The sequence below is a fragment of the Ctenopharyngodon idella genome, chromosome 24 (genome assembly GCF_019924925.1).
Source record: "Ctenopharyngodon idella isolate HZGC_01 chromosome 24, HZGC01, whole genome shotgun sequence".
NCBI lineage: Eukaryota > Metazoa > Chordata > Actinopteri > Cypriniformes > Xenocyprididae > Ctenopharyngodon > Ctenopharyngodon idella.
This window is the reverse complement of record NC_067243.1, coordinates 12,934,970-12,949,009: the sequence shown is the minus strand read 5'-3', so window position 1 is coordinate 12,949,009 and position 14,040 is coordinate 12,934,970. Positions and strand designations below refer to the sequence as shown.

The following is a 14,040-nucleotide window of genomic DNA, read 5'->3' as shown; positions in this document are numbered from 1 at the left end:
TTCAGAACAATACGAGTGATGCGTCTTGTGTTATTCTAGTGTCTTTGTTGAAGCTTACTGCATTATGTAGAAGAGTATTGTGACATCGAGTGTATTACCTGCATTCTGATTTAGCATTTTCCTTCAGGTCAATCCTATGTTCATAATAAAAAATCTGTTTGAATGTCCGCTGCGATTTTGTCCTCATTTAATGGGTTTCCCGTTGACAGCGCTAGTCATTTTCGTCTTGTTCCGTGTTTCACAACAAGTTTCAGTATAAAAGTCTTTGCGACTGAGTGACTCGCTCATAAAGACAATCTTTGCCGCCATCTATTGGCGTAATAAATGTAATTTCTGTTGCTGTTCGTATTCAGGGACTATTTTTTCCAGCGGAAGGAAGGCTTTTAATGATTTTACTTCATGAAAGTTGCATTGATACATATTTTTTGGCTTTAATATTTGCTCCGCATCGTGCCTAACAACGCCCCAGCTGTTATAATTCACTGTAAACCACGGCTTCTTGGGGCTTATTGCTTTATTTTGATTTCCTCTTTTCATCAGTGAAACGCTCCACCGCCAAAGGAGAAATTACCAACAAAAACAACCTCTGGAGGAAGAAAATTCGATCCAGTAAGTCTCATTCTTCCAGTCTTCCATGAAAAACAAAACAAAAGCATGGGAACCTTCATACACAGCAGAAGTGTTTCCTTCCCATTGAGCTTGTGTTGTCAGCCACGATTGAGTTTCAATGTACGAGTTATTTTTCCGCTCAAGGTTGTTGAAGAGCTCAGAATAATGAGTCTCTGTGTGTTGAATGAACACGCTTAACCTTGCTTGTTGTGTTGGCAGTGATGTCAGCTGCCACACGTGCGCTAATCTGAATTCATGTGTTGGCTAATCCTCACTGGATTAATATCAAGCTTCATACATGCTCTATTTATAAAAGCTAACGCAGCTTTTGGACTCGCCTGAGCTGAGCACATGTTCTTCATTATTAGAGCTCAATTTCTTTACTAAATAAATTACTGACCTGAAAGCAAAACTCTGAAGTAACTGTGAAGGCCGCTGCGGTACAGAAGTAGTTGAAGTGAAAACTTTACATAAAACGAATCTCTTTTGTTGATGCTGGTCATATCCACCCTCTTCTCTAGAGGGCGCTGCTGCTCTGTTTCACAGCTATTGATTGAGACAATACAAAAGCACTTAGTCTCAGTACAGGCAAACATTACAATATGTGCTGCAAATTTTGAGTGTGTTGCACAATAATATGTAGTTATTAGCATAATTTAGCAATCGTTTACAATGTCAGTTTCCTTGCAAGTATATTTTAGCCAAAATGGATGAATTATTATTCTGACTGTATTTAACGGGATTTAATGCTGAATTTCACTATTTATTTTGCTTTTTTTAAGTAATATTTTACTGAATAATAATAACAATATTATTATTATTATTATTATTATTATTATTTGATTTAACAACACCACCACCACCACCACCAATGATGATAATAATAATGTATTATTTTTTATTTATTCAATTATTCACTTAATAAATGGGTGAATAATAACTGCATGAATAAACACCAACAATTATTATTCACTTATTTATTTTATGAATTTCACTATTGTTTCTAATTCAAAAAAGTTGTTATTATTAGTTATTATAAGTTATTGTAGTAATAATAATAATAATGTTTATAATAACTTTTTTATTAAAACAGTGAAATTCATAAAATAAGTGAATAATTGAATTAATAACAAATAATTTATTATTATTATTATTATTATTATTACATGATTCAAAAACAATAATAATAATAATGATAATAAATTAATAATTAATTAATTTAGCACTGGAATAAATTGTGCTGGTGATGTACAGACATTTTAAACATTTCTCAACATAGAGAGTATGATTTTATTATTATTATTATTATTTTAATATTTATTTATTTCTTTATGATTAATTTGTTTGTTTGTTAACTTTATGAACTATATATAACTATTGTTTATAATTTTGAAAAAACTAAATTATTATTATTGTTATGTGATTTAACACTTAATTATTTTTTATTAATTCTATTATTATTCACTTATTTATTTGATGAATTTCCCTATTGTTTCTCATTTAAAAGTTATTATTATAAGTTATTGTAATTATAATTTTATACTAACTTATAATAACTAATAACTTTTTTAAATTAAATCAATAGTGAAATTCATAAAAATAAAATAAGTAAAATAAATAAGTGAATAATAATTGAATTAATAAAAAATTATTACATGATTCAACAACAATAATAATATTGATAATAAATTAATAATTAACTATTGTTTATAATTAAAAAAATATATATTAATGTTATGTGATTTAATAACAATAATAAAAAATAATTTATTGTAAATTTAGCTATGAAGAAAATGATTGTGTTGATATGTGTACAGACATTTTTTAAGCTAGGTAGCCATAGATAGCATAATGATGATGATGATGATGATGATGATTATTGTTCATTATTCATGTTTTTATTATTATTATTAATGTTCATTAGATCTGTGATGACTTATCAAAGCCCTTTTGTGCATCATTTCCTCACTCAGCCCTGCCCCTCGTCCTGCTTAAGAAATTTCACCGTGGAAAACCAGATGATAAAACTGAAGCCCTCGGCAAGGACGATGGAGACTCAGACTTTGAGGAGATCCATGAATCTGTAAACAGATTTACATTCACTTTTTGTCTATCATTCTGTGTCATCAACTCTATCCCCGAATAATCAGTCATTGCATCCAGCTGGTTTCTTGATCTAAATTACCAAAATAGTGTGTAAATTGTTTGATTTTTACATATAGTCACTGTACATAAGTTGCTATATCCATGAGCTGTTAAAGATTGTGTCTTTTCTTGACACAGCTCTCCCCAACAAAGCCTGCAACACAGACTACAGAGTCTGACTGCCCCCTAATGGAGGACAAGTACTCAACACCCCTTGATGAGATCCCAAAGATCCCTCTGTATCGCTCACATTTTCATCCTGAAACCTCAAAACCCAGCACTTCCTCTCCAGAGCCTGTTGTCACAGCCGTTCCCTCAGAGGCGAAATCCTTCAGCCCCAAGAAGAAGCTCACATTGTCTTTATCTGAGAAGGAGAAGCTGCTCAACTGGGACTTAACTGCTCCTGGAAAGTCCTCAACTTCTGAAGGGGAACAACCTGACAGGACCTCTACAAATCCTCAAAAAGATCAACCAGAACCAGAAGCTCCACCGAAACCAAGCCGCCCCCAACCTGAGCCCACTCCTCCACTCTTTGGCTTCCAACAGTGGGCCAACAGTCTCCGGAAGTCCTTCAGCAAGGGGAGCAACCCTGTGGTCCTCAGGAGAAACCGACCTTTAAAAGCTAGGCCGTTGTCTGAGGGGTCTTTCAACCTCAGCGGCTTGTTGGGCAGCAGCATTCGGATCAACCAGGATGAGGAACACAGCAGCATGTCTACCGATGAAAGTCAATCCAGAACAAGGACTGGAAGCGAGCTCACGACGTTACTGGAGCAGGTGGCTCTCAGCTCGAAGACCCCCAAGGGCGCAAAAGATGACATGGCCTCCTTACCGCCCAGGAAACTCAATTTCTTCTCCTCCCTGCGCATCAAGAGGAACGAAGGAGCAGATAAGAGCATTGGAGACAATGAGAAAGACATCTTGACCATTCTTTCCAGGTTTAGAAGCAAAGGTAATTAACTGCAGGTTAAAGTGACCTTTAATGCTTGTCTTCAGTTTAAAGGGTTAGTTCACCCAAAAATGAAAATTCTGTCATTAATCACTCACCCTCATGTCGTTCTACACCTGTGAGATCTTCGTTCATCTTCAGAACACAAAATTAAGATATTTTTTTGAAATCCGATGGCTCAGTGAGGCCTGCGTAGCCAGCAATGGTATTTCCTCTCTCAAGATCCATTAAGGTACTAAAAACATATTTAAAACAGTTCATGTGAGTTCAGTGGTTCTATGTTAATCTTATAAAGCGACGAGAATACTTTTTGTACGCCAAAAAAACAAAATAACGATTTTTCAACAATATAGTGATGGGCCGATTTCAAAACACTGCTTCGGAGCTTTACGAATCAAATCAGTGAATCGGATCTCCTATCAAACAGCTAAACTGCCGTTTGGCGCTCCGAGTCACTGATTTGATTCGTAAAGCTCCGAAGCAGTGTTTTGAAATCGCCCTAAACTATGAAAGCAATCATGTCAAATGTTGTTTTCGACAACCTCTGGAAGTGGTTGAAAGTAGACACGCTCAACGTTTTAGACCCTGTTTACACCTGGTATTAAGATGCATTTTGGTCAATCGGATCACAAGTGGACGACACTAAATACAGGTGTAAACGGGATATAAAATATTTTGAGCTTGTCCACTTTCGACCACTTTCAGAGGTAGTCGAAAACGCATTCGTCCGGATTGCTTTCGTAGTGGAAACACTCATGTGGTCGAATGCGTTTGAACAGCCACTAAAGACCTCCTACTCTCCGCCTACTGACCTAACGCGTAAACATTATGGGAAGCGCGCTAGCCAGACGGGATTTAAACTTTGTCGGCCGAAGACCCAAGATTTGTTTGAAGACAAAAAATGTACCAAGCACAATGTTCTCTCACCATTCCTGATTTCTAACACGCGCTCACCACTTTCAGTCGGTCTTGTGGCTATCAGAGCAGAAACAAAAGCTGATGCTCTCCGTATGTTTTTCCGTCATCATGGGCGTGTTCATATGTAAATTACGCAAGATTATTTTGTCCATTAGATCGAAAGATCTGGGGGGAAAAAAACCCATACATTTACCCACCCATAGACCTTCCCATCAAAGAAATCAGGACAGAAGTGGTTGAAAGTGGACAGAAGAGACTGATTAAAATACCAGGTGTAAACGGGTATGTTTCTGCCTCGTCTACTTGTGATCCGATTGACCAAAACGCATCTTAATACCAGGTGGAAACAGGGCCTTAAACCCCTTTTATACCTGTATTTAGCGTCGTCCACTTGTGATTGTTTGAAAGTTTGTTCTCACGATAAGAAAAAATTACCATGAATCACTCAAAATGGCAAACCTGGTGCCTCGAATCGCATTCATCCGAGAAGCAGAGCCGAAGCACAACCAAAACAACGTTCTTCCACAAGATGCATGCATTTTTATTTTTTTAATTGCAAGGGTGACTTGCAAGAGTTATATAATGTAGCTTTAAATAAATCGTAGTGTTTACTTGACCCTAGACGATGAACATCAGCACTCGTTCTAATACGCTATTCATTTCCAAGTGATTAAAGTTATGATGCCACCAGCCGTCAGCACGTGTACAAACCCATCATGTTGCTTGTGTTAACTCCATTGTTATTATATGCAGCACTGTTATCTCTTATATTATAATCTCCCACTGGCTTTCATTATATTCCCTGCATGCATTATTTAGGTAACTGTGGAACACGGGACTTTAATCTTGTGATGAATCAAAACAATATTCATAACGTTGTTGGCAGCACAATTTTTTGATGACATAGTGATACAGTTTCATAAATATAATTTCAAACAATGGCTCAATTCTGATGCACAAATCTCATTCACATACATTTACATTCATATTCAGGGTAACACTATAGAGTGCTGCAGGGAGGACGTATTTTTGTAGGCCAGAACCTGGAAGCAAGTCAGCATTTCAGCACTTCTGATTCTATCATCCTGAAGTCATTGGGTTTTTTGAACGGGTTTTTGGATAAAAGCCTGAAATAAGGTTTGTGGTTAACACAAGCTCAAGATATTTTTACTTTATGTTCTATGACATAAAATACATCAGTAATATGTTTTTTTTAAAGCTTTTACTTGTCTTGAAAAAGGCGGTGATGCTAAATTTTGGGTTGGCCTATTAAAATCACAACAGCAGGGCTCTATTTATAAATAAACATCTGTTCATGTATTTTTATAAGGCCAAATTAAAAAGATGTAAAAAATGTTATTATTTTTATTTAATTATTTTGTCCAACATTGGATATTTATTTATTTATTTATCCAAATGACTGATAAATCCCTTTTTTTTCTTTTAAATGTGCCTTGACCTAAAATAATAATTAAGTTTATTTATTATTATTATTATTATTTAAATCATTATCAGCTGATGTTGGATTTGATTATTTTTTTCATTAATTATTTGACTAATATTTTTTAAATGTGCGTTGAAATAATTAACATTTTGTTTTTATTATTTTTATTATTAATATTATTATTTAATGATTTTCAGTCGATATTGTATATTTATTTATTTATTTGTATATTTATTGACTAATAAATCCCTGTTTTTTTTAATGTCATAACCTAAAATAGAAATTAACATTTTTATTATTATTATTTAATGATTATCAATTTGTTGATTGATGGATTGATTGGATTGATTAAATGGATGGATGGATGGATGGATGGACTGATAGATGAATGGATGGACGGATGGATGGATCGATGGACAGATGGAAGGATGGATGGATGGATGGACTGATGGATTGATGGATGGATGGACTGATGGATGGATGGACTGATGGACGGATGAACGGATGGATGGACAGGCGGACAGACATGGATGGATGGATGGATGGACGCACGGATGGTTGGATGGACTGATGGATGGATGGACGGATGAACGGATGGATGAATGGACGGACGGGCGGACAGACAAGACGGATGGATGGACTGATGGATTGATTGATTGATTGATTGATTGATTGATTGATTGATTGATTGATTGGTTGACTAAACTTTTTTTTTTTTTTTTTTTTAAATGTGCCTTGACCTTTTTTTTTAAAATGTACCTAAAATAATGAACACTTTATTATTCTTATTATCATTATCTGCTCTTATTTATTTATTTTATTTATTTTTGTATTCACTGATAAATCCCTTTACCTACAATTAAAAAAAATAATAATAATTTAAATGACACATAGTTCTTGTGGTTTGTGTCCACAGCTTCTGCTCAGCAACAACAGCAACAGGAGTCCAACTCATCCAGTGAGGAGGAACAGGAACCAGACTCACAAAGGGTAAACATCACTTCTCAGCACTTTTCTTAAAGAAACAACTATGTTATTCCAACTATGTGTGCAGTCTCCTACAAATTTCAAACACAAAGTTTGAACCATCACTTTTTTTCTTCATTATTTGCTATAAAGACCCACAGTGGCACCTCACAGAAGAAAAAGGAGAAAACAGCGGTCCAACAAACCAAGAGAGATCAGCTGAAAAGACTTCACAGGGCTCAGGTATGCCACACACAAACACATTTATACAACTAAATGAGTCGCCGTAGAATGCTATTGTATTAAAATAAATGTAATTAATAAATATCAAGCATAGCACTTATTTTTGCATTTTTAGAAGGATTTTAAAAATGTATTTATAAACTACCTCTTTGAGGGTGTTTTCAGAGAGGTTTTGTCAGATTTATCCAGGACATTTTCCCATAAATTTGACTGCAAAATATGGCTACTTTAAAAACATACACATGAACTGCATATATTCCAGTTATTCAAGGTATATTCAGGTTGTCTGGCATGATTGGCAGGTAATCCAAAGACAGCTGGAGGAAGTTGAAGAGAAGCAGAGAGCTCTGGAGGAGAAAGGTGTGGCTCTGGAGAAGGTCCTCCGAGGAGAAACTGGTATGGCATATTCTAACACAGTCACACATTATTACATCTGGAAATATATTATTTAAAGTGCCTCATTATCAGTCCCATTGTCCTTACATGTCCCCCGTCTCCACCCACTCACTCTGTGATGGTGATATGATTATTTAAAGGGGTGTTATGACACTTAAGACTTTCATTTCAGTTGCTGACAGCTATACAAATGAAGCGTGCAATGCCGTCGGCCTATCAGGCATACAGACTTGAGAAATATTTTGCAGTCGTGAACAAGATTTCACAACTTTATTTCCAAACACTTGTACTTGAATTCATTATTATGTTATTATATGCTCTATTGGTTTTGTTTTACCATCTTTATTTCATCTGTCACACAGGAAGTCAGCAGGGAGTGACTTGAAAGGGTGTCTCTGTGTGGACTTCCTGTTTCCCTTCTTAGATTGATAATGATAAACTAAGACTAACAGACAATAAGATATTTCTTTCTTTCTTTCTTTCTTTCTTTCTTTCTTTTTTGAACCACTTCACAACATTAATACTACGTGAAGACCAACTCCGGATCTATACGGCATGTACACAAAGACAACCAAATAAACTGCTGCCTTATTGTTTGACTTTTTTTAGAGGGGGAAAATTAGAGATTCAAATAATAGTGATTTGCATTCAAACTAAATGGCCATTTAGAATCAAAATTATATTGAAATGACTGCAGAGGTAATGGGTTCTGTAAATAGGCAGAGAAAGGGAAAAGTGCCTCCAAAATGAGCTGAAAATGTGATGTTTCATTATTTTGCTGAATGTTGATCTACGTGGGGATTATTAAAGGCAACAAGTCGTTCCGATGAAAAAAGCCAAATCGCAGCAGCCTTTTAACATACTGCATAATGAGTTTATAATCATATTTTGAAAGCTCTAAGCTCTAATTATAAGGACTGTAAATTGAATTTTAACATCTCCTAGAAATCCATTTCTCCCGCTTCCTCATAGAAATTCCTCCTAAAATCTAGACAGGCATTGTTAGAAACCAAATGAAACTACTAGGAAATGCAGAGATGGAAGTTTACTCCTAGATCTACAGTTGAAGGTTTCCATAGTATTAATGCATAAAGAAAGCAAATCTATTGCTTTGTGTCATGTGACATCTTATTCCTGGCCTTGTTTTGCCGAAGTACCCCGTCTTTCTCTTCCACAATGCTACAAGGATGCAGGCGGTATAGAATTATGTGAAGTGGACGGCAAGGATACAGTGTGTCTTCTATCAACAGGCTTCATTGAGGGCAGCAGAATTCTATTAATAAATGCATGGGGGCGAATCTTTTGTGACAGTGCACTGTGACCTGCCACAATCCATTGTTCGGCATGTTTACATGTCTTTGTCGGGATAATTGTGTTAAGATGAGGGGCTGTGGGGTGTGCATTTTTTGATGAATAGGTTCTTTGTTAACTGACATTTGCGGCCTCCAAATGGATTGAGACTGGAAGCATGTAGTAAACAATGCTCTGAAACTGTCAATGTGGGAGACTAACATATGAGACTATTAGCTAAATAATAGTAGTATTCACAAGTATTTAATATGGTCCTAAAATTGTTATTTTAAAGATGTGATGAGCATACATGAAGTTTTCACAGTTCACAGAAAAAAATGGTGTTTTCCATGCCTAAAGAAATCATGAAATATTTGAATATAAATATATACATTTTTTTTTTTTTTTAATGTAATGCAAGCACAAATATTTAGAATTTATAGAAATTGATTTTTGCAAGGACGGTCTCCATAAATTTTCTGTTATATTTCTCTTTATTTTATTTTAAAATATTTGTATTTATTTTATTATTATTATTATTATTATTATTTTGAATATTATAATATATTTTATAAATATGTTTTATAAATTGTAATAAATTCTAACATAATATATTTATAAATAATAATAAAATAAAAAATACAAAAATAAATAATGCATTACAATATTGCGTTACTCCCTAAAAAAGTAAGTTACTTTTAGTTACTTTTTATGGAAAGTAATGCATTACATTACTTTTGGTCATCTGGGCTAGGCTGTTTGTTGTTGTACAGTAGAGGGCGCAGCTCAAACAAACCTTTCAGCTGTGCAGCCATTCTGGATTGCGGAAGAACAGAACGCAGGAGAAGTAGTACATGAGTAAATGTATGCTCACATTTAGTCTAGAACTCCCGCAGAATTGGGTTACTTTAACACTGTTGCCGCGGGTTGTTTTTCATGTTCGTGGGTTGAAGCGACCCCAAATAACATGATATTTAGCCCTTGGAATGCGAATCTTACCAGGGGAACCCTGCCAAAAGCGCAGATTTTACCCCTCGGAACACGATTTTTACCGAGGGACCCCCTGGAAACGCGATTGGGTTAGTTTTGAGTAGCAATTGGGCGGGTTTTGTTGTGAAAACCTGGCAACCCCTGTTAGAACTAGTCTAGAATAACCATCATGTTCACGCAGCACACATAACGCCTCTGTACTTACGATTTCTCTCAACATGGGGACAGGAGAGCTGTCAGTTAATAAATGGGAAAACAAAGTAACTTGCATTACTTATTTGAAAAAGTAACTCTGATATTTTGATGTAAATTTAAAAGTAATGCGTTACTTGACAAAAGTAATCTGATTACGTTACATGTAATGCGTTACCCCTAACACTATGTGTAATACACATAGTGTTAGGGGTAACGCATTACAAGTAACGTTATGTATGTATAATGTTCAAATTTCTAATTGTGTTAAAATTTGACAACAACACAGGACTGAGTAGTATTAGTCGTGTTATAGCAGATGCTAATGTTCAGTAAATTTTGTCTGTTATCTCATGTTCACAGGCGACGACTCCACAGATGAGACCGCGTTACTACAAACCTGGTTCAAACTGGTCCTGGAGAAGAACAAACTCTCCAGATATGAGGCTGAACTCATGATCTTGTAAGTATTGTGACTCTTATAGATGTTTATCAAGGTTTCTGTACATCTCTTATACATGCTTTTGTCCCTAGTGCTCAAGAACTGGAGTTGGAGGACACTCAAAGTCGGCTACAGCAAGACATGAGACGGCGAATGGACACTGAAGGTGGGATTGTTATGATACATACAGTACACTATAGGTCAAACGTTTGGAATAATTAAGGTTTTTGAAAGAAGTCTCTTATGCTCACCAAGGCTCTGATGAATAATATAGTAAAAACAGAAATGTTGTGAAATATTACAATTTAAAATGAATATTATTTTTAAAATATTCTAAAAATGTAATTTATTTATGTGATGGCAAAGCATCATTATTCCAGTCTTCAGTGTCACATGATCCTTCAGAAATCATTCTAATATGCTGATTTGCAGCTCAATTATTATTTATGATAAATCATTAATTATGTGTTATCAGTGTTGAAAACATGTTTTTGCTGCTTAATATTTTTGTGGAAACCGTGCTATGTTTTTTTTCAGGAATCTTTAAAGGATTAGTTCACTTCAGAATTCAAATTTCCTGATAATTTACTCACCCCCCATGTCATCCAAGATGTGTCTTGAATGTCTTTCTTTCTTCAGTCGAAAAGAAATTAAGCTTTTTGAGGAAAACATTCCAGGAGTTCTCTCCTTATAGTGGACTTCAACAGTTACCAACGGGTTGAAGGTCCAAATTGCAGTTTCAGTGCAGCTTCAAAGGACTCTACATGATCCTAGATGAGAAATAAGGGTCTTGTCTAGCAAAACAATGTCATTTTCTAAAAAGAAATAAAAATGTATATACTTTTTAACCACAAATGCTCATCTTGCACTAGCTCTGCACTAGCCTTGGTGAGCATAACATTTTGAAAAAAGTTTATATATAGTGGTTACAGATCTGATCCGGTAACTAGAAGGTTGTCATCTTTAGATGTATTCTACATTAAATGTGAAAACATTTAGGTCTGTGGACCAACTTTTCATATATTAGATTAGATAATTGGTTGTTAGAGTGAAAACATATTGTAAGTCGGGGCGCATTTACTTGTGAACAGGAATTGATAGCAGCAGAGGAAGGTGATAGTGTCTTCATTTGCAAGTCAATGGTTGGTCCCTCAGCCTCCGGCAAACACAAGTTTATTTTAGTTCTTCATGGTGGTGAAGCTCACTGTTTACCACTGAGACACATGCAGCGTTAAGCCACAAAACACAGAGGTGTCATTGTGTAATACTTAATTACGGTTATCATACAATATATATGATGTTATTCAAAGCGATTAAACTTTGTTACATGGTGAAAATGTTATGTGGACCATATTTTACTTGATTATTGATGATAGGCCCGTCTTTGTATTCCTCCATATCCAGACTGCAAGAAGAGTGCGAGTGAGCTGGTGGAGGAGCAGAGCCTGCTGGTGGAGATCATGAAGGTGGTGGAGAAAAGAGACAAACTGGTGAGTCTGCTGGAGGAGCAACGGCTGAAGGAGAAGGCTGAGGACCGAGATCTGGAGAGCATGATCCTGTCCAGAGGCTACCAGTTCCACTGGACCTAAACTGACCTGCAAGAAGAACTACTTTAGACTGAAAGAGCCTTATTTGAAGATCTTGAACAGACTGTAGTACGCTTGCTTAATCAAACACAACTTAATGCTGCCTTTTGTGTTCTTGAAAAGAAATAAACCAAAAACCAAACACGTGCCTCTTTACTAACTGAAAATATTTCTTAACACAAAGTTGCAAAGCCACGGAGGTGAGAGGACTGACTACACATTTTATTCACACTGGTGCAATGGTATTTTATAAAGTTAAAGCAGTTTTTTTTGTTTTGGATTTGTTTGATTTATCTTCTTGTTTTGTTAAAATTCTTAATGAATGTTTGTTCTGTTCTACAGTGAATTTTCCAATTAAGGCCAAAGTTTAATGGCAGTGATAAAGTGTGTCTGTTGAGTGTTTGTTTCTTTCTTGCAATGAACAGGATATCTTAAGTGACCTTAAATTGCAACTATTTCTAAAGTAAAACCCAGTATCATTGTTTCAAGAATCAAGAAGAGCTTAAGAAAATGTACAAAGGGCTCTGGTTTTATTCTTGTCTGACTGTTGCCTTGTGTAATTTATTTAATAAATGTAAAAACAATGAGTGGACTCTGCTTTCCTCTTAAAAAAATCCCTGAAAACTAACACTAAAAACATTTGTAAGAATATTTAAGTTTCTGAAAAAACTTATAAAATATTAACAGGAAAAAAATCTATTTTTAAATACTTGTTTTCTGAAAAATTGTTTATAAAATATACATACAGTATATGTGTGTGTGTCGTATATGGTAATACGATATATCACGATAATATGTGCGATATTGTTATCGTGGGCACTTCAAAATACCGTGAATAATTTATTACGAATTATTCAGATTTTTAGAAAGCATTTTAAGAATACCCATACACCCTTTAAAATGCAAAACACTGCTATATGCTGCGTCAAAGAGGCGCACACTGATGTAAACAAACCCAACGTGCATGAGCAGCATGGTGGAACGAGTGAAGGAGATGCACTTTCACTCTCTGACAGTAGATAGCGCTGACGGAACAGCAGAAATGCAGCGGTTACCCCGGTAACCCCGTAAACAAAGCAGCTGCACTACAGCTAGTATTTTAATGTTTTCATGTTTAATAGTGAAATTCCTGGTGAAAAACTACAATACCCATGATTCTGCAGAGAACCAAGCAAATTGCACCAAAAGAACTCTTTAGTGCTTGCCCACTCCCATGAAGCATTGCAAATGGCGTAAATGAGTCAATTTCCGTCAAAATACTTAAATATTTATATATGCATATTTTTCTATAAATGTAAGATATTTTGTTTCTGTATACATAATAAACATCAATAGTTTTATATTTAGGCTATCCATTGTTTTAATTTCGTTTGTCATTCGCAATGCTTCATGGGATTGTAGTTCTTTCCCTCATTAAAGCCATTAAAGGGTTAGTTCACCCAAAAATGAAAATAATGCAATTTAATACTCACCCTCATGTCGTTCTACTTCGGAACACAAATTAAGTTATTTTTGATGAAATCTTTTGTTTTTGTTTTTATTCGGATTGCGTGTCAAAATGCCAAATTGCTGAAATCGCGCTCCGAATCACTGATTCGAAACAAAAAATTTGAAGCAGTGTTTTGAAATCGGCCATCACTAGATATCATTGAAAAGTCGTTATTTAATGTTTTAAACAGCCAATCAGATTTTTGTATTCACTATCGCCAAATACGTAAAGACACAAAGCTATTTATTTTAAAACTTAAACATTTTTATATTTTAATCTGGACTACAACATGCCCTAGATATTGTTTTAATATGTTTTGATTCTTTATTGTTTAGTCACACTTTATAAAGCTCCGTTATTTAACATTAGTTAATTCATTAGTTA

General features: G+C 35.1%; 1 protein-coding gene across 7 annotated transcripts in view; it reads left to right on the top strand.

The window, feature by feature from the left end:
• The window catches only part of mical2b (microtubule associated monooxygenase, calponin and LIM domain containing 2b), a 59,567-nt gene extending 46,813 nt beyond the window's left edge, over positions 1-12,754 (top strand). For all 7 annotated transcript variants that reach the window (XM_051884350.1, XM_051884353.1, XM_051884351.1 and 4 more), the window contains 9 exons: positions 541-609; positions 2,583-2,692; positions 2,893-3,703; positions 6,979-7,052; positions 7,182-7,271; positions 7,574-7,667; positions 10,503-10,602; positions 10,674-10,747; positions 11,986-12,754. In XM_051884350.1, the coding sequence (XP_051740310.1) occupies positions 541-609; positions 2,583-2,692; positions 2,893-3,703; positions 6,979-7,052; positions 7,182-7,271; positions 7,574-7,667; positions 10,503-10,602; positions 10,674-10,747; positions 11,986-12,170 (1,607 nt within the window). In that variant the 3' untranslated portion in view covers positions 12,171-12,754. The remainder of the gene's footprint in view (positions 1-540; positions 610-2,582; positions 2,693-2,892; positions 3,704-6,978; positions 7,053-7,181; positions 7,272-7,573; positions 7,668-10,502; positions 10,603-10,673; positions 10,748-11,985) is intronic.
• Positions 12,755-14,040: the final 1,286 nt, after the last annotated feature.